Source organism: Chionomys nivalis, chromosome 15 (assembly GCF_950005125.1).
Source record: "Chionomys nivalis chromosome 15, mChiNiv1.1, whole genome shotgun sequence".
Classification (NCBI taxonomy): Eukaryota; Metazoa; Chordata; class Mammalia; order Rodentia; family Cricetidae; genus Chionomys; species Chionomys nivalis.
The window spans coordinates 24,676,332-24,698,152 of NC_080100.1; the positions used below are offsets into that span (position 1 = coordinate 24,676,332).

The 21,821-nt window shown below is 45.0% G+C and overlaps 1 protein-coding gene across 1 annotated transcript in view; it reads left to right on the top strand.

Annotated features, from left to right (window-relative positions):
* The first annotated feature begins 5,209 nt into the window (after positions 1–5,209).
* The window catches only part of Egflam (EGF like, fibronectin type III and laminin G domains), a 165,288-nt gene continuing 148,676 nt past the window's right edge, over positions 5,210–21,821 (top strand). The window contains exon 1 of the mRNA XM_057789568.1: positions 5,210–5,475. Coding sequence (XP_057645551.1) covers positions 5,379–5,475 — 97 coding nt within the window. The 5' untranslated portion in view covers positions 5,210–5,378. The remainder of the gene's footprint in view (positions 5,476–21,821) is intronic.

Consider the following 21,821-nt stretch of genomic DNA (forward strand, 5'->3'; position numbering starts at 1 on the left):
TCCAGAACACCCGGAGTCTGATCAGTAAGGCATTTGAGAGTGGTTGGTCCTGTATCCTCCAATGCATCATGTGGGATGCCCATTGGCTGGTCCTGGGTGAGAAGAAGGGCAGTCCCAGTTTTAGCCTTGTCTTTTAGCTCAAGACACTACGTGGAGACGGACCTTCCCACACTTCAGTCAGAAGGGAGCAGACTCCTGGAAAAGCCTCAACCATTGCCTTGCTTCCTGCTCCATCTATGCAGGTCTAAATGTGGAAGGAAAGTTTAAAACATTCAGAGGAAAGCACAGAATGAAGCATCCATGAACTTGGGTAACGGTTCTTATCTAAAACATACTAGCCACAAATGATAGTTCACCAGGAGTAAGTCCAGGACTGTTCCTGGGAAATCCCACGATTGACATAATCGTGGTTTAGACTTAAATGAGGCTGGTGATTATTAGTCTTCTTGTCCTGTTGTAACAGAGAGCCATATGCTGAGTGGCTTAAACGGTAGTGGTGTATTGGGGCCAGCTTTGTTGGATTCTGGGGGCAGCTCTGTTTTGCAGATGACCACATTCCTATTGAGTTCTAACAAGCAAGGAGCGAAGCAGAGCAGAGAAGGGAGAGGAGAGGAAAGAGGGTGACTGTTTTTGTACCATGTAGCTGTAGCTGGCCTAAAACTTGCTGTGTAGACTCATCTGCCTCAAACATGCCTCTGACTCCTGAGTACTGAGATTACAGTCACAGTTTTATTGGATTAAGCACCTAGCTTTGTGCCCTCCTTAACCTTAACTGCCCTATAAAACCCTCTCCTCCGTGGTAATATGGGAATTTGGTACAATGGGGATGCCCATGCCTTTTCTAGTAGTATGTGTGGTTGCCTACCATGGTTCTTACTCTGTTATGCCTCCAGTATCCAGTTTTAAGGAACAATTGGCTGCACAACTGTTTTCTTCTTCCAATAAAAAAAGGAGTCTTCCCAAGTCCATTTGTATTGTGCTTTTGTTATACTTTGTATTTTTTGTGCCATGTTGTTTACATTCTTATCACAGAGGTTGTCACATAATGAAGCCCATTCTCAATGGATGTTGAAGATGGGAGAAGTGATTCTATTGTTTGATGATCTAGTTTTATCTGTGAATGGGAGGTCTGAATTCTGTCTCAGGAATGTAGACTAGGGAAGTGTGGACAGGATTTGATGTGTACTGGATGGATCTATTTTTTGATCTTGGTGGCATTACAATGTGCTCATCTTCCTATATGTAATTCTTCAGACTGGATACCTGTCCTACATACCTACATACATTATATGTTAATAAAACATGTGCCCTGTGTATTCCACACATATAAATGTCTAGATTGGTAAAACATTATGTTAGTGTGAGTTTGTAGGAATAGTTATGCTTATATATTATTTAGCAAAGTACAGTTTTCTCTGGCCAAGTTTTCAAAATGGAAAGCATTTACCTTTGGCTGAGCAAGGGTGCATCTAGAAATGAGCCCTGCAGTCTACGATACCGTGAGCAAACAGTCCTACACTCAAGGTCACTCACTGCAATGTTGTTTATCACGATACAATGGGAAACAACAGAAAAGAGAATAGATAAATCAAACATCACACGATAGAATTTTATTCAGATGTTAGCGAGGAAGCAGAAGATCTGCTGACTTGGAGGTGTCTGTGGATTAATAAATATGCAGAAGGCGCTCTTGTTTGAGATTAGCACAAGTGTATGTGATATTCTCGGTGTTTCTAGATACCTGTGGGAAGCCACCCAGAACACCTGGTGGCTTTCCAGGAAGGGAAAGGTAAAACAACACTTTGTTATGTCCAACCTACTCAATAAACCTTGCAAGTTTTATTTCATTTAAGTCCATGCAACGAAAACATGATTTTCCCCCCTTCTGTGTTTCTCTCACCTTCATTTAGGGTAGCGTCAAACATTCCACAGTTAATGTTTCCCCTTATTTTCTTCACTTCTATCCGTGGGGTAGAAGTCAGACTCCTCGTCTAATGATATTGAGCAGAGTAGGGAAGGCCATTCGCCTGCCGGCAACATCATTAATTGAGTTTAAATCACCAGAGAATTCGAGTGCATTTTTTAAAAACAAAACATTCAAAGTAATTTTTGCCATTGTTAGTTCCATCCCCCACCCCCGAAGGCAGGAAGCCGGTGAATGTCATGTGTCTCGTTTGTCTCTAGCTAGATTCACATGATCCAGTTGTCATACTGGAAGGAGAGGGAACCTTCAGGGAATGTGACTTCAATTGCAGAGGAAAGGGATGGGCTCCTTCTAAAGCTAACCTTACATTTGCCACGAAGACAGCTTTATGTCTGCGGCCCCAGGACCCACAGTATGTAGAGGCTCTCAGAAATAAAACAGGTTTCAAAAGTGAGGCCTGCAAGAAAGAAACAAGAGGTACATTTGAAGAAAGAAATCTGTCTTCTCAGTCAGCTATGACTGAGGCAGAGACGGCATGGATAAGAAAAGAAGTCAGCTCCTCTCTAGCAGAGCAGCCAGTGTGCTAAAAACCCATGTTTGCAAAATTGACACTAGACAAGTTATGTAACGGGTTTCAAATGTGGAGACAATGTGGCGGAAGGGGGCAGTGGGGGCTGGGATTGCCTGGTACACAAAACTGAAAGTGGAGCTAGGCCTGGTGGCACAAACTGTCATTATTCCAGCACTTGGAAAGACTAAAGAAGGAAGATTTTTATTTCATGCCGTGGTCTATGCAGTGAGTTCCAGGTGATCCCGGGCTACTCGCTTAAGCTCTGTCTGGAAAAGTAAAACAAAACAAATTGCAAACAACAGCAATAACCCCTCTGAAGATGCAGTTATGGCTACCGTCCATTCACTGGGGGAACACACACTCCAAGCAGAGCCTGGGGAGAAAATGTGAGTCTCCTGTTGGATCTGTCTTCCACCTCTCCTTAAGAGCCTGGCTCTGCTCTGGCCACAGAAGGTGGTGACTTAGTCTCAGTTCTGGGCTTTTGAGGATAGATGGTGCATGGGTGTGGGCAGCTGACTCAGCCTTTCCCTGCCTCTATTGCTATGGCTGTGAAATGGGTAGGTAGTGCGAATAGTCACACCTTCTTGTTATGGTTGCTATGGGGTTTTTAAAAAGCACTTCAAAGGGGCTGGAGAGATGGCTCAGTGGTAAAGAGCATTGCCTGCTCTTCCAAAGGTCCTGAGTTCAATCCCCTGCAACCACATGGTGGTTCACAACCATTTGTAATGAGGTCTGGTGCCCTCTTGTGGCCTGCAGACATACACACAGACAGAATATTGTATGCATAATAAATAAATTTTAAAAAGCACTTCAAAGAGGGCCCAATACCCAGAAGGTGACATGCATATAATACACACACATCATACATATAAACATATTAAGATATTAGTCTTTTTTTGCCTTATGAACACTTTATTTTTTTAGTTGATTTTTATTGAGCTCTACATTTTTCTCTGCTCCCCTCCCTGCCTCTCCCCTCCTCCCTTCAACCCTCTTCCAAGGTCCCCATGCTCCCAACTTACTCAGGAGATAAGATGTTGGTCTTAATACTCATGAATATTATTTATTCAAATTTATGGACCAGGGGTTCATTTTAAGTAAGAAAGAGAAAGAACCGAACAAGGGAGGCGTCTACATTAGGACACTGGCTTGATCAGGGATACCCCAAGAACTCCTCTGATGTCAAAAGTCACTGTTGATAAGAACTCATACAGAAAGATTCAAGCAGCGGTGGTGTGCCAGGCCAAGAATGCTGAAAGCAGATTCCAGTGTGGCACGAGGCGGGGGAGATGAGCTCTAGTGGCCTCGATGATCTATGGTGACAGAAAGTATCTCTGCGGAGTCACCTTGCTTGGTTTCCCTGCCAGGCTTCACCTCAGAACTGTAGTTCAGTCTGGATGTAGTGCAGTGTAAAAGGAGAAGCTGCGGTGTCCCGACTTGGACGTCCAGGTACTCGAGTTGAGGGGAACTTTGAGTTTATTAACGGGACGATTGCACACCTGCAAATGCCAAAGGGCAAGGAAATATATTCTCACCTTGCTAACAGGATTAGGATCAGTTGGGATCAAGAGTAGGAATCAGGGGCGGGGACGTCAGTCAACACTCCTCCAGGAAGGTTAACTGGAAGGGGCAGGGTGCGGTTCTATCAGGTGGGGCGTGGCGATCACCCGCAGACCTCAGTCAGTGGCCACAGTATCAATCTGTGGGGCGCTTCCTAAGGCCTTTGATCTTTCCCCGGGATCTGGCGAGGGCCCGTTTTCCTTTCGAGTGCATTCCTCTTGGTTTATTTATTGTATCTGCTTTCATCAGGGCCTGGAGGTCAGAACGCAGTTTGCGCTGGAGCTAGCACTCTTTGGAGGCAGTGCTGGAAACTCCAGCCAGCCGCGTACTGCTGGAGGGGGAGGGGTTCTGTTCTCGGCTGGGGAGCTAAGTGCTGGTCCCCTCCTTGTTCCTGTTCTGCAATCTCAGCCTGGCCGACAAATATCCCTGTCAGAAACGGGTTTGAAGTTACCAGGATTACATGGGAGTTTGATCTCCTTCTCTGGAGGGTCTAAAGTTGTCATCCGCCACCATGAGGGGCCTGTTCCCCAGGCACTAGACAGGACTAATCTCCATTCAGCTTTGGCATCTGAGTGGCCTAGCCTCAGCTCTCCATCTGTGCGCCTTAAATCCCATTTATCTTCTTAGCACCCCAGACTTGGCCAGCCCCGCCCCCTTGGCCCCACTTGCAAATTACAACCCCTCCCTTGCTCTTCCTCTGGAGCGCCAGACAGAGTAGAGTAACCTTTGAGGTGTTAGGAAAAGTGACTTAAACTGGGTGAAACGACACAGAGAGGGCGTGGGGGAAGAAGGGTCCCGCCAGAGAAACTCAGACACCCCAAGATTCCAGAGTCAGGACCCAGTCTAGGACCCTGAACCCGCAGTCTGACTCAACGAACTCACGCTGAGTGTTGAAGTCGGTCCCACCCAGGCCCCCAATCTAGGTCACCCGCAGGGAAGGGCTGGCCTGGGGGCTGTCTGCTCCGGAGGTGGGCGAGGAGTGAATTGATTCAGACCCTGCCCCTCGCTCTTCCAGTAGATTGTAATTCCATCTCTGGTGGGTCGAACCGCCCTCCCTCCGGCGGCCAGTGCGTCCCTCCCCTCGGCCTCCAACGTCCACTCCCCAGCCCTGAAAAGCCCTGCAGCCGCGAGCCCGTTCCACTCCAGCACGCCGGGCTCCCAGCTGCTGTCTTGCCTCCTCGGACTCCCCAGTGGCTGCTGGTCTAGCTCTCTCGGCCCCCCACCTTCTTATCCACGCGCCACTGGCATCCCCGCATCTCCCAAGAGACGCCCTTTCCCTGCGCGCCCGGGACTTGGTGAAACTTTGCAGACACCGTCGGTGAGATGGATTTAATCCCAACCTCCTTGCTCTGTTTCTTACTCCTGGCCTGCAGCCTCCCACCCGGCGCCGTGACACTCCAGACCGCTCTGCGAAAATCAGGTAAGGCTCTCAGAGTGCGCCACGAGCCATGGTGCCCGGAGCACCCTAGTCCCGGGCTTTGATGGGGTCGCAGAGCAGGCTGCTCCACGCTGCTCTCTCCGCTGACCGGCGTGGGCTCATCCCGCGTAGGCTGTGCGCAGAGCTCAACCGAAGGGTGAGCCTCGCCCTCCCCCAGCTCAGGCGGTTCCAGGGAGATTGTTTTAAAAAAAAAAAAAAAAAACGATCTGCTTTCCAGAGCTAGCAGAGGTGGTGGGCTCTGTATGGGACCACGGACTGCTAAAAGTTGGGGGCAGCGACCGCTCGGTCTTGGTTACTGAGGGCTGAAAGAGCGCAGACGACTTCAACAGCTCCTCCTGCTTCTTTGAACATCTTATTGGATTCATATTGCCTAGAGCCCAGCCATTTCCTGTTGAGTGTCTGAAGGTTTGCCTGGAGTCCCCCCCTTCCTGGCTCTGATCCTGTCCAAGCACTGGGTAGGGACCTGCGCTTTCTCTGCTGTTGGGATACTCTTGCACCCCGAGGCCATTTGTGCAGAAAGGAGCCCTTAGTGGGTTAACCTGATCTTGTTTAGAACTCCTGTCTTTGCTCTGCTGTTCAAACAAAGATGCATGCGCTGTAGGGCTAGTACAAAGGATCTGTGAGAACGTGAAGCCACAAAAACTCGCATTTCTTCTAGGTAAAAGTATGGGTTTTTTTTTTTCTTCTCAAATCTACATTGATTTAACTTATGTCATGAGTGAAAGTAGAACATTCGAAACAATAAAGTTCCAAGCATTGCTTCCAAATAACGATTTTTAGTCGTTGTTGGCCAGGACCATATTTAGATTTGGGGGGGGGGGGGAATCTGCTTTTTCTTAGCTTACTTTGCAAGTGGGGGTTGTCTTATGGGATTAATTACGTCTTCTGAACAATGGAAAACAATCTACTATTTGCATTCAGCCTGCAAAACCTCACAGCAAGTGGAGTCCCCCTTCACAATGTTTCTACAAGAAAGACGCAACCCAGGAAAAATTATCGGAGTGCAAACAAAATAATCTTGGCAGGTTCCCACTTGGCTGCTTAAGTATTTCTTATTGCTTAAGGATCTATGGGGAGTAGCGGGACTGTCGCCTTTCATGCTAGGAGATGCTTCAGTCTTCGGACTGCATCCGTGGTCACCTGTATCCCCGTACCTGACTTGAAATTTAGGAGCATTCTTAGCTTCTGCATTACCCTCGGATTGGGAACAAATCCATCTGCACACTGCCCAGTTCATTTGGGAGACAAGAACAGCCGCCTGAGGTAGTTTCATATTAAACTGTCTTCTCACATCTTCGTATAGCTTCTAGCACTTCAATATAAGGCGCCTTTGAACTTTCTTCCTTAAGAAAACTGCGCTACGATCACTTGCATCCTGCAGGTTTCTGCACATGAAACCACCATCTAGCTGCATGGCTGAATAGCTCGTGCATACATCCATTCATGGCTCTCAGCCTGAGAGACACACACAGGGTTCTCTAAGGATAAACTTCGAGCCATGCAAGCAGAGTGTAAAATTATTGTGCAAAAGCCTGCTGTATAAAATTGTACACGTTTTGCCCCATTTGCCCCTTTATTTCCTAATTTTCAGTCGTCCCTCTCCTCAAAACATCTTCTATCCAGTTCACCCAGCATCTTGCTCAGATATTCATGTCACCAATGTATTGTGTTGACTTCTTTGGTTTTATTTGAAGTATTGATGGGGATGATTTTGGGAAAAAAAAAAAACCTTCCTTTTAAATTTCCTTGGGCCCCACCAAGGTGGAAGGGATATTTAAACTAAGCTGCAGCCTAGAAGAAGCTTTTTCTTTTTCAAATAACTTCATAATTTTATCCAGACAACGACTTTCAGGTTGAAAAGCTGCTTGGGTGAAAATGACAGGTACTTCATAAACTTCAGGGGAAATTTTCCTTGTGGGCTCATTTACATCCCATGGAAAGACTAGTTTTTGATCCGTAAAATTGGTCCAGATTAAAAACTGAGTGTGCCCCAGTTGGCTCAGAAGTGAGCAGCAAGGAGCTCATTTGTAATCTCCCCCAGACACCCCAAATCCTGCTCCAATTCGTATGGGGTGACCTTGTGCCTTGCTGCCCCCGCCCCATAGAAATTGGCTTGTGTGCAGCACTTTGAAGGTGGTGTGGCCGTCAGCTGGCATTGCAAAGCAGTCTGTTTTGTTTAGCACTTCCTCTTGGCTCAATCGACTTTTGATAAGTACAGTTTAGTTGAGAAGTCTTGGATCCCAACTAACCTGAAGGTTGCCTCTCTTCTTTTAGAAAGAGATGGGTAGAAAAGAGCACCTTGTCCCCTCCCCACCACGGTGTAAAACCTTCTGGTACTGGGCATTAGGAAAAAAAGCTCCACCTATGTCAAGGCACACAGGAGTTGCCACTGCAGTGCTCAAATTAAGTCAAATTAAATAATAATAACCGACACTAATTAAGGGCTCGTTGTTCTGTTGTGAGAACTGATTTCTTTAATCAAGGCAGCAACCTTGTTTCTTTGTTTTACTGAGGGGAAACAGTGGCTTAGAGAGAAGCTTGATATGTTACCTGAGGCCTTACTGAGGCTAAGTGCTGGAATGAGAATTTAGGTTCTGGTATTTGACACCAAATCCCAGTCCTCAGCTGTCTTGTTTGCAGAGCTGTGTAGCCTTGGGTGTTTTCAAGGCTGAGTTCTTCTGGGACAGAGCCCTGCAACCTGGCCTTACTGTTTGGTGTGGGAGACCTGTGTCACCTATGAAATATGACATGGACCCAAATAAAGTAGTGCCTGGCCTACTGGTGTGGAGGCAGGAAGATACTGTCCCCTGACCTCCTATGCAAAGAGTGTACATGGTATTACAGAGGAATCAGGAGCCATTTGCTGTTTTTTGTTAGACTTTTGGGCATTAATGCTTGTGGGGCCCAGAAAGACACTGAAGACCCTTGGCAGTAGAACAGTGAGGAAGGAGGTGGAGGGTCCTATGTCCATACAACTCTAACACGCAGCCCCTGCAGGCCTCCATGGTGTGTAAGCACAGTGAGCTGGAAAGGCTTCACTCCTGTTCTGCTGTAAGTCAGAGGCAAGTGAAAACCCATCATTTGACTGAGAGGTCCTGAGGGATGTGTCCGAGTCGACATCAATAGCTGAACTGGGGTGGTGTGAAGACCCCCAACACGCGAGGCCTATAGCCTGCTGCTTCTGCTCCTCAGCAGGAATTTCAGGGGGAGGGAGGAAAGAGTCACCCAACCCTGGGGACAAGCAGGGAAGAAACCACCCATAGTCCACAGGCAGATCTGTACCTCTGGCCTTCGTTATAAAGGTCATTTCTAGGCAGCTCTGTTGAGAGAAAGACATCTAGGAAAATTCAGCCTTTTCAGGGGAGCTAGCTCATACGCAGGTGCCTTGCGGTGAGAGAGAATACGGGCTCCCTAGGTGGCTAACGCTGGGTGAGACTGAAGGCCAGAGGGGTTCATTACTGGATTTGTTTGTTGGTAGTTGTCCTTTGCATAGGTCTTAGATGACCACACTTTATTTAACTGTCCACTAGGGAATGGCTTTTGAGGTGTTTTTAGCTTTGGGCCGTGGTGAATGAGGTTGCTACCTGCAGCTATCTATGTGTCCATGGGTGGATATGCTTTTATTTCACTTGGTAAGGAGCTGAGTGGGATCCCTGCTTCCCATAAGATGGACTTTGCAAGAAAACACTGAATTGTTTTTCAGAGTAGTTTTACTCTTCCGCGTTTGTAGGAGCAACGTGTAGGTCCACTCATCCTGGATTCCCTGCGACATCCGGGACATGTTCTAGTTTTGTTTCTGCAGCTGTGAGGAAAAAAACAAAATCTGACAAAAAGAAAATTAGGGGAGGAAGGGTTTCGCTCAAAATTCCAGGTTGGTCCATCACTGGAAGTGACAGGAATTGAAAGCAGCCTGTTGTGTCATGTTCAGTCAAGAGCAAAGAGAAATGAATACATGGGTATTCACTTGCTTCTTTGCTTGCGCTCAGTGACTTCCCTGATCTTCTATGGTCAGGATCCCCCTGACTAGAGAATGGTGCTGCCCACAGTGGGCTGAGCCTTTCTTCATCAACCCCTTTATTCCCATGATTCCCACAGGCCAATTCAATGTTGACAATCCCTTACCAATATTTTCTTCCCAGGTCATTCTAGGTTGTGCCAAGTTGAAAGTTGAAGCTAACAATAAGGCGTAATTGCTTCTTTGTCATTTCTCTGGTTTTGTTTGGTTTTGCTTTGTTTCTAATAGGTGAGCAATGATATATCTCATTATAGTTTTAATCTTTGTTAATGTTCCTTCATGACTAATGATATTGAACCCTTTTTTATGAGTCATCTGCCTCTCAAGTTTCTTTCAGTCTTTTGACTTTTTATGAAAAAAGAAATTGAGATGTGTGCTTTCTTGCTGATTTTTTTTTTTAGTATTCTTTGTACATTTTGAGCACAGTCCTCTGCATAATTCAGACATTCGCTTTGAAAACACCAGCTTCTCAGGTGCGCATGTGTGTCCAGGAGAGAGTGGGTGTGTGTGTGGGTGTGTCCAGGAGAGTGTTGGTGGGTACGTGTGTGTGTCCAGGAGAGAGTGGGTGGGTGTGTGGGTGTGTGTGTCCAGGAGAGAGTGGGTGTGTGTGTGTGTGTGTGTCCAGGAGAGTGTGGGTGGATACATGTGTGTGTCCAGGAGAGTGTGGGTGGGTACGTGTGTGTGTCCGGGAGAGTGTGGGTGGGTACGTGTGTGTGTCCAGGAGAGTGTGGGTGGGTACGTGTGTGTGTCCAGGAGAGAGTGGGTGAGTATATGTGTGTCCAGGAGTGTGTGGGTGGGTACATGTGTGTATCCAGGAGAGTGTGGGTGGGTACATGTGTGTGTCCAGGAGAGTGTGGGTGGGTACGTGTGTGTGTCCAGGAGTGTGTGGGTGGGTATATGTGTGTGTGTCCAGGAGAGTGTGGGTGGGTACGTGTGTGTGTCCAGGAGAGTGTGGGTGGGTATATGTGTGTGTGTCCAGGAGAGTGTGGGTGGGTATATGTGTGTGTATCCAGGAGTGTGTGGGTGGGTGTGTGGGTGTGTGGGTGTGTGTGTCCAGGAGTGTGTGGGTGGATACAGGTGTGTGTCCAGAAGTGGGTGGGTGTGTACGTGTGTGTGTGTGTGCATGAGTATGTGGATGGGGTACATGTGTGTGTCCAGGAGTGTGTGGGTGGGTACATGTGTGTGTCCGGAAGTGGGTGGGTGTGTACGTGTGTGTGTGTTCATGAGTATGTGGGTGGGTTACATGTGTGTGTCCAGGAGTTTGTGAGTGAGTATATGTGTGTGTGTCCAGAAGTTTGTGAGTGAGTATGTGTGTGTGTCCAGGAGTGTGTGAGTGGGTACATGTGTGTGTCCAGGAGTGTGTGGGTGGGTTACATGTGTGTGTTCAGGAGTAGGTGAGTGAGTATATGTGTGTGTGTGTCCAGGAGTGTGTAGGTGTTTTTTGCGTGTGTCCAGGAGTGTGTGAGTAGGTATATGTGTGTCCAGGAATATCTGGGTGGGTAGCATGTAGAGGCCAGAGGACAACTTTGGATCTCATGCTTCTAAACCTTATCCACCTCCTTTGACAAAGGGTCTCACCTTGGCCTGGAGCTAACCAATTAGGCTGGACTTGCTGGCCAGTGGACCTCAAGGGTCCCCCTGCCTCTTTCTTGGCAGCATTGAGATTACAAGTACATGTTACCATGCCCAGAAGTGCTAGCTGGACTCTAGAGATGAATTAGGATCTTCATGCTTGTGAGGCAAGCGCTTTGCTGACCTAGCTGTCTCTTCAGCCCTTTTCTTTTTTTCCCCTTAATAGTATCTTTCAAAAAGAAGAAAATTTGCACTTGGACCAGTCCAACTTATCACTTTTTAGTAACTATTTTTTTTAGTACAATTTAACACATGATTACAAAAATGTCCTTCCTTAACTAGAAGATTTCAAGTTTCCGTTTAGTTATACAAGTTATTTCAAGCTACCTTTTTGCATGAGGTGTGATTTTTTTTTTTTATCTTTTTTAGATAGGGTCTCTCTATATAGCCTTGGCTATCCTGGAACTCACTCTGTAGACCAGGCTGACTTATCACTCATAAAGATCTGCCTGTCTCTTCCTCCTGAGTGCTGGGATTGAAGTGTGTGCTACCATGCCAGGCCATGAGGTATAATATTTAAATCAAAGTTTCTTTTCTTATTTGTGGATGTACTGGCTTTATTATATGAGCATTGTGCTTGGTGGTCATGGTGGTGGCATGTGTGGGTCTTTGGCTTAACAGATTGCTATGCTCACAGTATCAGGTGGCAGTCAGGCCTGCTCACATCCTCTTGCAGAAGATAAGAGGTAGGTCTGCTGTCTCTCTGCAGCATCTGACAGTGTGGTTCTTAGGGATATCTCTGTCACGGCATCTCTGTGGCCTGGTACCAAGTGTAAGGATGGGTATCCTGGGCACCTGAAGATTTATGGATTTAAAGATTTAAAGGGAAGTACCTCCAATACTAGTGTGTTTAGTTCTTTATTGATACAAAACACATTGCATTATTAAATCAGGCCCAAGTACACAGGAAGGAGGAGCACATGGATCCTGCTTTCCCTTTTGACATGCCTTTTTTGTTTGAGGTTCCAAAGCCAGTGGGAGAAGGTAAAGCTGGGGTTCAGAATTCAAGGTTTCCCTGGAGGAGATGGCATTTTCCACAGTCATCCTTAATGAAGCACAAACCCATAATCTTTTCCTTTCTACTTTTTCAGTATGTCTCCATCCATATAATTAGATTAAAATGAAGATCTAGGAGAATTTAAAAAAAGGAAAAAAACCCCAAAATCCTGGAAGAGGAGAATTATCTCACAGGCAGGTACCTTGTTGGAGGATGGTGAAGAATACAGGTCCCTCCAGGTGGTTTCTACAGCTGCTGGATAACACCGAAAGGCTAAGGCATCAGGGATCATCCTGGTCTACTTCCCAAGCGCCACCCTAATCAAGCCCTCAAGAGACTGGCAGTACTCTTACTTAAAACTCATATTCTAGACCTTTCCCAGAGTATCTGATTTGGAGGTTTTATCTCTTCTGGATGCCCCCTCCCCATTTCCTTTAACTAGCCAACTCTAATCTATTACAATGAGGTTGTATTGGTTCTCGGGGAAAACCGAACCCATAAATCCCCCTCTCTGTATGTATGGGTAGATGGTAGGTAGACAGATGGATGGATGGATGGATGGATGGATGGATGGATGGATGGATGGATGGAGAGAGATGGCAATGTACAGGGATGTATCCTATGGACACATGCGTGTGCTGTCATGTGTGTGTGATGTCTACTAGTTCCTAGCTAATAATGCTCTATGAACTTAGTCATCTAGTCCCCTCCCTCTCCATGGATTTCTCCATCATGTCAAACAACTACAAAGAAACATTTCCTTCTGCTTGCTTTTCTCTGTCTTCCTTCATGACTGGATCAAAGCAAAGGAGAGAAATCAAGGTCAGGTGGAGAAGTGATTTAAGTCAAGGCAGTACTTCCCCTTGAGGGCAAGAGCTATGGGTTTAATAACCTTCAAATTCCTTAGGGAGTAGTAGTCTACAGAGTTTCTTCTGTTCCCTAACCCCCAGGGGTTAATAGGGCCTGAAAGTATCCAGCAATTCCAAGTTGGATTTATGAAAGCAGAGTCCCATTTGTCTGAGGGTTATTGTGGGCTTGTTTTCCCACCTCCATTTTGAAGAAGGACCCAAAGTGTGGTTTCTATCTCCTGACATAAACCAGCAGATAGAGGGGAGTCCCAGGTGCAAAGCATTACATGAACGACCAGCAGAGGGCAGACTTCCAGAGTTGGCTAGATCAGGTCTCAGGGCTGCAGGAGCCTATCTATAGATGTCCTCAACTATGCAGTAAGAGTTTTTAGGGTACATCCCAGGCATCCGTCTTTGAAACAAGAACTTTTGGAGAGTTGACAACATACTGATTCACGGTCTACACATGGAGAATTTGGACTCCTGTGCTTTCCTTTCTTCATACCCCCATGCTGCTACACCCACATTATCTGTTTATCTCTTCCACATCAAACTGTGGCAGCCAGCAGCAGCATTTGAGCAGGTATAACTAAATTAAGGAGCTCAGTGGGTTTTCTGGAGGTTGGTTTGGGGATTGACTAGCTTCTTTCTTTGGTTGATGCTGTCACTATCGCCCTTTAGAGCTGGGGCGGAAGGAGAGGTCTACCTTGATAGACAGCCCAGGGTGACTCTGAAGAGGTAATCCTCCAGCTTCAGGCTCCTGAGTGGCTGGTGAACTTAAGATGCTGAGGTCTTTCCAGAGTCAACCCATTCACACCCCCCTTCTCTACTTGCCCAGGGATGGTTGCACTTAGAGGTAAACCCCGCAGAAAGACTAACAGCCACATCTCATTCTATGTAGGTAAGCTCCGCCCTCCCTTCTTCTCTCTCTCACCACTATGAGGCTGGGTCTTGATCTTGCACGGGTGGCTCCTGAGTGAGCAGGCGTGCATACACTTCATTCTTTCTGCAAGTTTGGGGCCAAGCGCTGACTTTCTTATTGGTTATTTGGTGATTTGAAAAATTATGTAAGCTATGCAACCTTTTTCTAATTTCCTTTTCTGCAATTAACAAATGAATAGATAATAATAATAATAATAATACCTACCTTATAGGCTTGCTCAGAGGATTATTGGGGCAGGACATGTACCAAAGCATTGGATAGGACTGACTGATGCTTAAAGGCAAAAGGAAGAAACTTTTAATCTGGATTGGAAGAAAAAGCCTGAAGAAATATGTGTGCATATGTGTTTACGGATATCCTAACGAACTCGAACATTGTGTTATCATTTCTTTTTATCTTTCCCCATTCATGTCATATATCATTGCATGTGATCTAACATGTAGTGACTTATAAACATTTCAGATGTTTTATAAATAAATTAATATACGAATCAAAACTCATTCAGCCATACACCTTGATTTTCTGTTTGGAAAATTAGGGCTGCCAAGAACACATGTTTCCTCCGAATGAATGACCTCTGTAAAACAGTAGAACCCTTGGGGCAATGCCTGAATTTTACCTGGTAACTATTTCGGGTGACGTTCTACAGGATAAGGGGAAGGGAAGCTGTTTCTGAAAGAAAATCTTGTGCTTGATCCGTGGCAGGGTGTCAGCCCAAGTATGAATGAAGCCAGGCGCTCAGAGATGGCTCAGGTCTTTTTTTTATTTTCAATTTTTTTCGTTTTTAAAATTGTTTCCATTGTGCTATACACTTTTCTCTGCTCCCTTCTTTTCCTCCCCTCTCCCATTCTCTTGTCTCCTGTGACTCCCACGCTCCCAATTAGTGGTGATACAGACAGACAGGCCGGGCCTGTGAACTTCCTGCAATGATTCTTTCATTTCCTTGGCTATAAGAAACCCTCACTTCCCCCAAGTAACCCCACTGCTACCTTACTTCAAAAAAATCAAAAGAAGTAAAGAGGGCCAGTGCTTTGAAAGAGCTGAAGTCCTGTGTCGGGATAAGATGTTCCAGATTGAATATCCATAACCCAAACTCTGAAACGCCAAATCCAAAGCTTTTCGAGTACCAAGATGGCACCTCAAGTGGAAAAAAAAACTCATAGATGACTTGATCTGTAAAACTGAGTTTCATGCACAAGATTATTTAGAATATTCCATAAATTACCCTTAGACTGTATGTATAAAGCGTTGGTAAAACATAAATGCTTTGTGTTTTGACTTGGATCTCATTCCCAGCAAGAATCATTAGATGTATGCAAATATTCCTGAATCTGAAAAAAAAAAACCTCTTGTTCCAAATCAATTTGTATAAAGGAAATATGCCTGCTTCAGCGAAGAGTAATTGCAGTAACTATTGGTACTTCACCAGCCAGGCCCGGCAAGGCTGCCCTTCCCGTGGCTCTGCTCTCTGCTGTTTATATTTCTAAATCTCCCCCTTCTCACTCCCCTAATGACACTTGAGATGCGTTTCTTATCTGACTCTGCAAATACTGAGCAATTGAAATTTTAACACTCGTATTTGCTGACGGGGCACCCCCCCCCCCCAAAATCCTGAATCCGTTTTAACACAATGTTAATGCTATTTATTTTTCTTGCTGCAATAAGTTTATATTAGCCTTTTAACAGTTTACACTGTGCAGAAGGAGCCGTATCAGCAGCCCCTTTCCTGTAACATCTGGGCAGTTGGGAACATAATACTTAAATATAACCTGCATTTAAAGCCTTCCTTGGACAGATGGCTAATTTTATTGATCAAATCTTACACTTAGGAATAGGTCCCATGATCCTTTGCTTGTAATTCTTGGAGCGAGCAGAGAAATAAATAAGATGGCCGATGGTTGCGAATTAGGAGGCCGCTACATGCCTGTGATTTATCTTTTAAATACTTCTGTATAAACGGTGGCGGTATGAATTGCCTGCATCTCTGTCCTCAGGGAGTTATGATAATGCTTGCAGTATTACAGGTAGGAAGGGAGCACTCAAGGATAAGCGTGCGCATCCGTTTCCACCTCTTGGTGACAGTGACATAGCACAGTACAGTGTGGACCATCACCTCTGCCCTGGGCAGGCATCTGTGCCCCTGACCTGGTTAGTTATGATTTGACCAATTTCACTGGGAAGTCCACTCTCAAAGACAGCTGCAGAAGTAAATTCATACAAGAAACTGTGTGTGGTGGAGGTGCGTGCATGTGTCCTAGGACGTGGGCGGTGGAAGCGGGAGGTATGTAAGTTCCGGGCCATCGAGGGCTGCCGCGTAGTGAGACCATCTCAAGAATAAAATCAATCAATCAATATCAATTAAACAAACAAACAAACAAACAAAAAACCTCACAACAAAAATCCAAAAGTCACACTAAAGGGTAGATGAGTTTTCATTAGTGAAATACATGATTGGCTAAGGAGTTTGTATATGTCCCTCTAATTTAATTCAGCAATCCTGGTTCAGTGTTTTCTTCATGTGACAGCAGACACATGAGTTTTGTTTGTCCTGTTTCAGAATAGTGATGTGTCTGCTGCAGCATGTACAAGTAGTTGTTTGAATTAATCCGGCCAGTTAACATCTGCTGCTGGACGAGCAACTCTAAATTTTGTTTTATTTTCCATTTATTCAAAATCCAATGTGTGTGTTTCTGGTTGGCTGTTTCCTCGGGATGACTCTCTTGTACGCGGTGACCTGAAGATCTTACCATCCTTTCTTTGGTATCTCCATCTTGTAAAGCCACTATCTTCAAGACAGGCCTCTAGAGAGGGAAGTGAAGAGCATGAAGATTTGTGGGAGAGGCTTGATGTGTCAGAGCAGACACAGTCGCATAGATCCAGCTGACTTGCAAGGGTTCCAGGAAATGCATTTCAGACAACTCCATGGGAAGAAACTGAACCCAGGGCAGTAGTTAGCTCTGATGCACTATTCTGAAGTTCCTTAGAAGGACCAAGAAAAGTGTCGCCAAATTTGTAGAAATAGGTCATCTACAGTTTTTGTGTCTTTTGAACCCTGGATGAATTTGGCCTGGAGTGTACTTTCATTGTCATGCACAATCTTGCTTGAAAAGCAAGTGTTTACTGTTTTAGGTCATGTGCTGTAGCTATATCAGAGTGAACGAAGAAAAGAGTAGCCAAGGATGGGTGCTTATAAAGCAAAGGGTAGCTAAGGTGGGTACTTATGAAGAAAGGGTTCCATTTGGGCTCACGGTCATGATCCAAGATCATAAGGCTGCACCCAGTGCTATCCTTGCTGGTGAGAACCCTGGGGTGGTGCAGAGAGGACATGCGACATAAAGAAGGGAGGGAGTGTGTGTATGTACCCTTTCTCTGTCTCCTTTTATCAAGGCCCCAGGACCCAAGTATGAACGCTCCACCCCAGTGATCTCATCCAACCCTAATCACCTCCCAAAGGCCCCAGCTCGAAGTGCTATACTCAGATTAAATTTCCACCCTCTTAATGCCTTACAACGGGGATTAAATTTCAACACATGTTACCTAGGGGGATGCAGCCAGACCATGTCCGAACTATGTCTGTTGCCATCTGTCTTATTTGTCACAAGCCAATATAAGGAAAGACCCTAAAAGCCAGGCAATCCAGTTGACTTTGATCAGCTTGGAACAGTGCCCCCAATATGTAGAGAACTGCATTAACCAGGGCATACTATCGCTCCTCCACGGTGGTTGAACTCTGACAATTCCTGAAGCTACAGTGATCTGATTTCCAGAATGGAAATACTCTGTTCATCTAGGTTCCTTTTCGCCCTTGTGGCTGGTGCCGAGGAAGTCGGACTCCTGCATGCTACGGGCTTCCCATCAACCACGTGGCATAGAACCTACTGCCTTTCTCTGGAATCCCCAAACTTTTCAAGACAAGTGAATATGTGCTGTATCTTACTCCATGGTCTTACATTTTACAGGAAGTAAGAGTAATTCCTTTGTAGTGCTAACCTATGAATCAGTTCAGTGGTTCTCAGCCTTCCTGATGCTGCGACCTTTAATAAGGTTCCTCATGTTATGGGGACCCCCAATCAAAACATTATTTTTGTTGCTACTTCATAACTGTAATTTTGTTACTAGGATGAATCATAATGTATAGATCTGTGTTTTCCGACTGTCTTTGTGAGTTGCGACACACAGGTTGAGAAACACTGGATTTTAGCATGGATTCCTGGGACTGGGGAGATGCTCCATAGGGTGTCTTACAGTTTCTATTGTTGGGAAGAGACGCCATGACCACAGCAACTCTTAAAGCAGAAAACATCTAATTGCAGTGGCAACAGTTTCAGAGGTTTAGACCATTATCATGGCAGCATGCGGGCAGACATGGTGCTTTGAAGCTGGATGCTAAAAGGAAATCCCACACTAGCTCAGAACTGAGTATAATAAAGGGTTATTTATTTACGGGTAGACTCACAGATCATAGTCCTTTGCTTGAATGGGAATCAGCAACGGAATCCCGCAGCCGGAAGAGAAGCCGGACACACACACTTTACATCGGCATTTATAGTATAAGAGGCCATGCCCAAGCGAGTGGGTAACTTAAAGGCTACTGGCTGTAGGAATTCCCAGAGCAGTGCTTGAGAAGGAGCTGAGAGTTCTTTGTTTTGATCCACAGGCCACAGCAAGTGAACCATGTCACTGGGTGTAGCTTGAGCATACATGAAACCTCAGAGCCCACCCCCACAATGAAACACCTCCTCCAACAATGCCGCATCTATTCTAACACAGTCACACCTCATCATAGGGCCACCCACTTTGGGGTCATTTTCTTTCTTTTCTTTACCACCACAGAGGGTAAAATGCTTGCCACAAAAGCATTAGCGATTACCCAGAACCCATGTTTAAAAAGCTGTATGTGGTGGTACGCTCTTACAATTCGACCCTGGGGAGGTAAAGACAGGAAGGTCTGTGGGGCTTGCTGGCCAGCTAGAGTAGCCTAATTGGTGAGCTTGGGATTCCTGGTGTCCACCTCTGACACGCACACATTTGCACACATTCCTTTATGCGTGTGTCTGTACATACGTAGAAGATAAATAACATAATAAATAAAACCAAATAAACATATATGTTATACTAGAATGTGTGAATAAAAATAAAAATACATGAACTAAAAATTAATAACTAACTAAATAAAAATAAATAGCAAATAAATTGTACTCAAATGTACAAAGTAGAATTTTAGCCGTTCCACCCTCTAGTTTTCTAGAAACGCCTCTATTTGTGCTCCATGACAGAAAGAACTCTTCGTAGTAGATAATTTATTCAGTAAGAAGCGTCTTAAAATATCACAATCATCTTTTAGCTATAACACCCTGCTCTGACAAGGATGGAGATAGTGTGGATAGATCCTACGGAACAGAAATTCACAGGTTTTGTTGAATGATTTTCCTAAGCACATTCAGAAAGATGATTTCATTATGGCTTTGTCATCTTTGTCCCATTAGGAAGTCAGGGCAGGTGACTTAGAAAGAGGAAGATGATATAGCCAAAACATGAGTCTGGACTGACCAGCAGTCTAGCCCTGTTGCTTCTGGTCAGCCCAGAGATATCTCTGATGGCGACAGATAAAATAACAGTGAAACTCCTGGCAGCAGACTTGAGCCTAGCTCTGTTGAATGGCTTGCTATCTCGTAGACTTATTTGCTTTCCCAGTATTGGACGTTATCCTAACATTGATCAGACCTTGGAACATTTCTCCCTTATCTCTGCTCGGGAAAATGTAAGACCAGACTACATTGCCCGTGGAAGGATCTCACTGGTGAGATTTCCTCTTTATCCAGCCTTCTTTTAAGAGGCCGTGTGCAAGCCATGGACACTCTGGAACGACTGAGGGTTGTCTTGCCCTCGGTTGACTGGTGTGCAGATGACAAACCCTGAGTCCCCTGGTGTCTCTGATAGGAGGAATTTTTGATGTCTCAGGGACCAGCCAGATAACTGCCTAGCTTTGAAGTTTCTCATCCCTCAAATATTCAGTCACCTTTTTTGGTAGTAAGCAATATTTTTGCTAGTCTTCCAAGGTGGAATATGTCAAGGCTTATCATTCAAGTGCCAAGGCTTTCTCTGATGCTTTGAGAGTTTCTAATTGGTGTCATGAAATGAACGAACCATTACGTTGCTTAATGGCTATCCAAAAGTAATGAATAAGCTCCAGTTACAACCCATATGCAGAACACAGAGGAATGACAGAGAGTTTCCAATCAGATAAGGCTACATTGGAATTCTAGCTTCAACCTTTACTGTTGTCTGATTCCAGATGAGTACTTCATTTTTTTCATTCTTTACGTTTCTCATCTAAAATTTAAGCTTCATATTACCTAGAAAAAAAGTTATTTAGGTATGCCTATAAAATCCCTACACATTTGGTGTTCATTAATTAGGTCCATTATGCTTTATAGAGTTTATATAGTAGCAGAGATGGCAGTTTTTCCATATTGACACAATCTCAGATTTAGATGACATTGATATAATTATATAAATGAGTATAGGAGCCCATAAAAATGCAAATGAAAGAATTCCATTGCCTTAAATTCATATTGCAGATTTTTAGAATATATGCCCTCAAATGATGAGTTTTGATGTCTCTATTAGGTATAAAGTTCATGTCCTTGTCAAAAACCTGAAGTCAAATTTAATAAAAATAGTCAATGTTCATTTATAAGATCAGGAAGAAAGGGTTTAGCCACTACAGTAGCAATAGATTTTCATGTGTTAACTATCAAAGGGGAGGCTGTTTGTAGTTGGAATATTTTCTTGAAGTTCCTTAGCAACCTTTTTCATTGTTCAATTAACAAAATAAACTTGCTGTTTATTTTTGAGAATTAAGTTTTGTCTTTATTTATCTGTATCAGTGTACACTTATGTACCAATGTCTGCAGAAGCTAGAAGGTGTCGGATTCCCTGGAGCTGTAGTTATAGGTGGTTTTGAGCTTCCCAGCATGGAATCTCAAACCCAGATTCCTCTGGAGGAAAAGCATGCACTCTTAATGACTTGAATCTCCAGCTCAAAAGTGCTAAGTCTACAGTAAATGCTGTCTCTAGGCTGTCCTGAAACTTACTATGGGGCTAAGAAGGACCTTAAACTTCTGCTCCCTCTGCCCCCCCTTCTTGGTCGTGAGGTTAGTAGTGTGCAACCTCAGACACAGATTTGTTTTTCTCACTTTGTCTTTGATTTCACAATATTTTGTCAAAATGACTTTCTCCAAATCCAGTTCCCTCAGCCTTCTAGACTCTAACATTGGGCACTCCAGGCTTGTGTTAATATGGCCTTTAGTCTCCTGTCTCCTCACTGAATTCAGTTCACAGCCTGTTCTCCAGCCAAGCTAGATTGCTTGTTATTTTATAGAACCTCTCTTCATTTTCCAGCGCTGAATGCTGTTCACATGTTAGCCCAGCTCTTAAAATATCGCTCCCTCGTCTCTGCCCAAGGAAACACCTTTGAAGTATGACTCCACAGCTCCTGGTCTGAGAGTTTTCATATGATATGCCCCCTAGGCAGAAGCCAGCCCTCGGCTCTCCCGCTCTGCCTGGTGTCTTGGCTGTGGTGGTCTTTTGCTGTGGGTGCACTTGACTCATCTCTCCTATTCTTAACTTGGCCAAGAAAAGCATCCTAATTTCTCTGCTTTTGCCCCTCCGCCATTGCCTGATGGAGTGTCTTGTGTGAGACTGGCCCTTCAGCCGACAGCTGGGAGATGGGAAACAACAGCCTCATTCTGGGCAAATGTGTTTTCACATCGTGTGATTAATTTGGTCCCTCTCGCAGCTCCCAAACTCATTTCCTTCCTCAAGTGCAATACAAAAAAGGTGTCACCTCCATGTGCTAACGTTGTTGCTCAACCTGGGCAGACGTTTGGA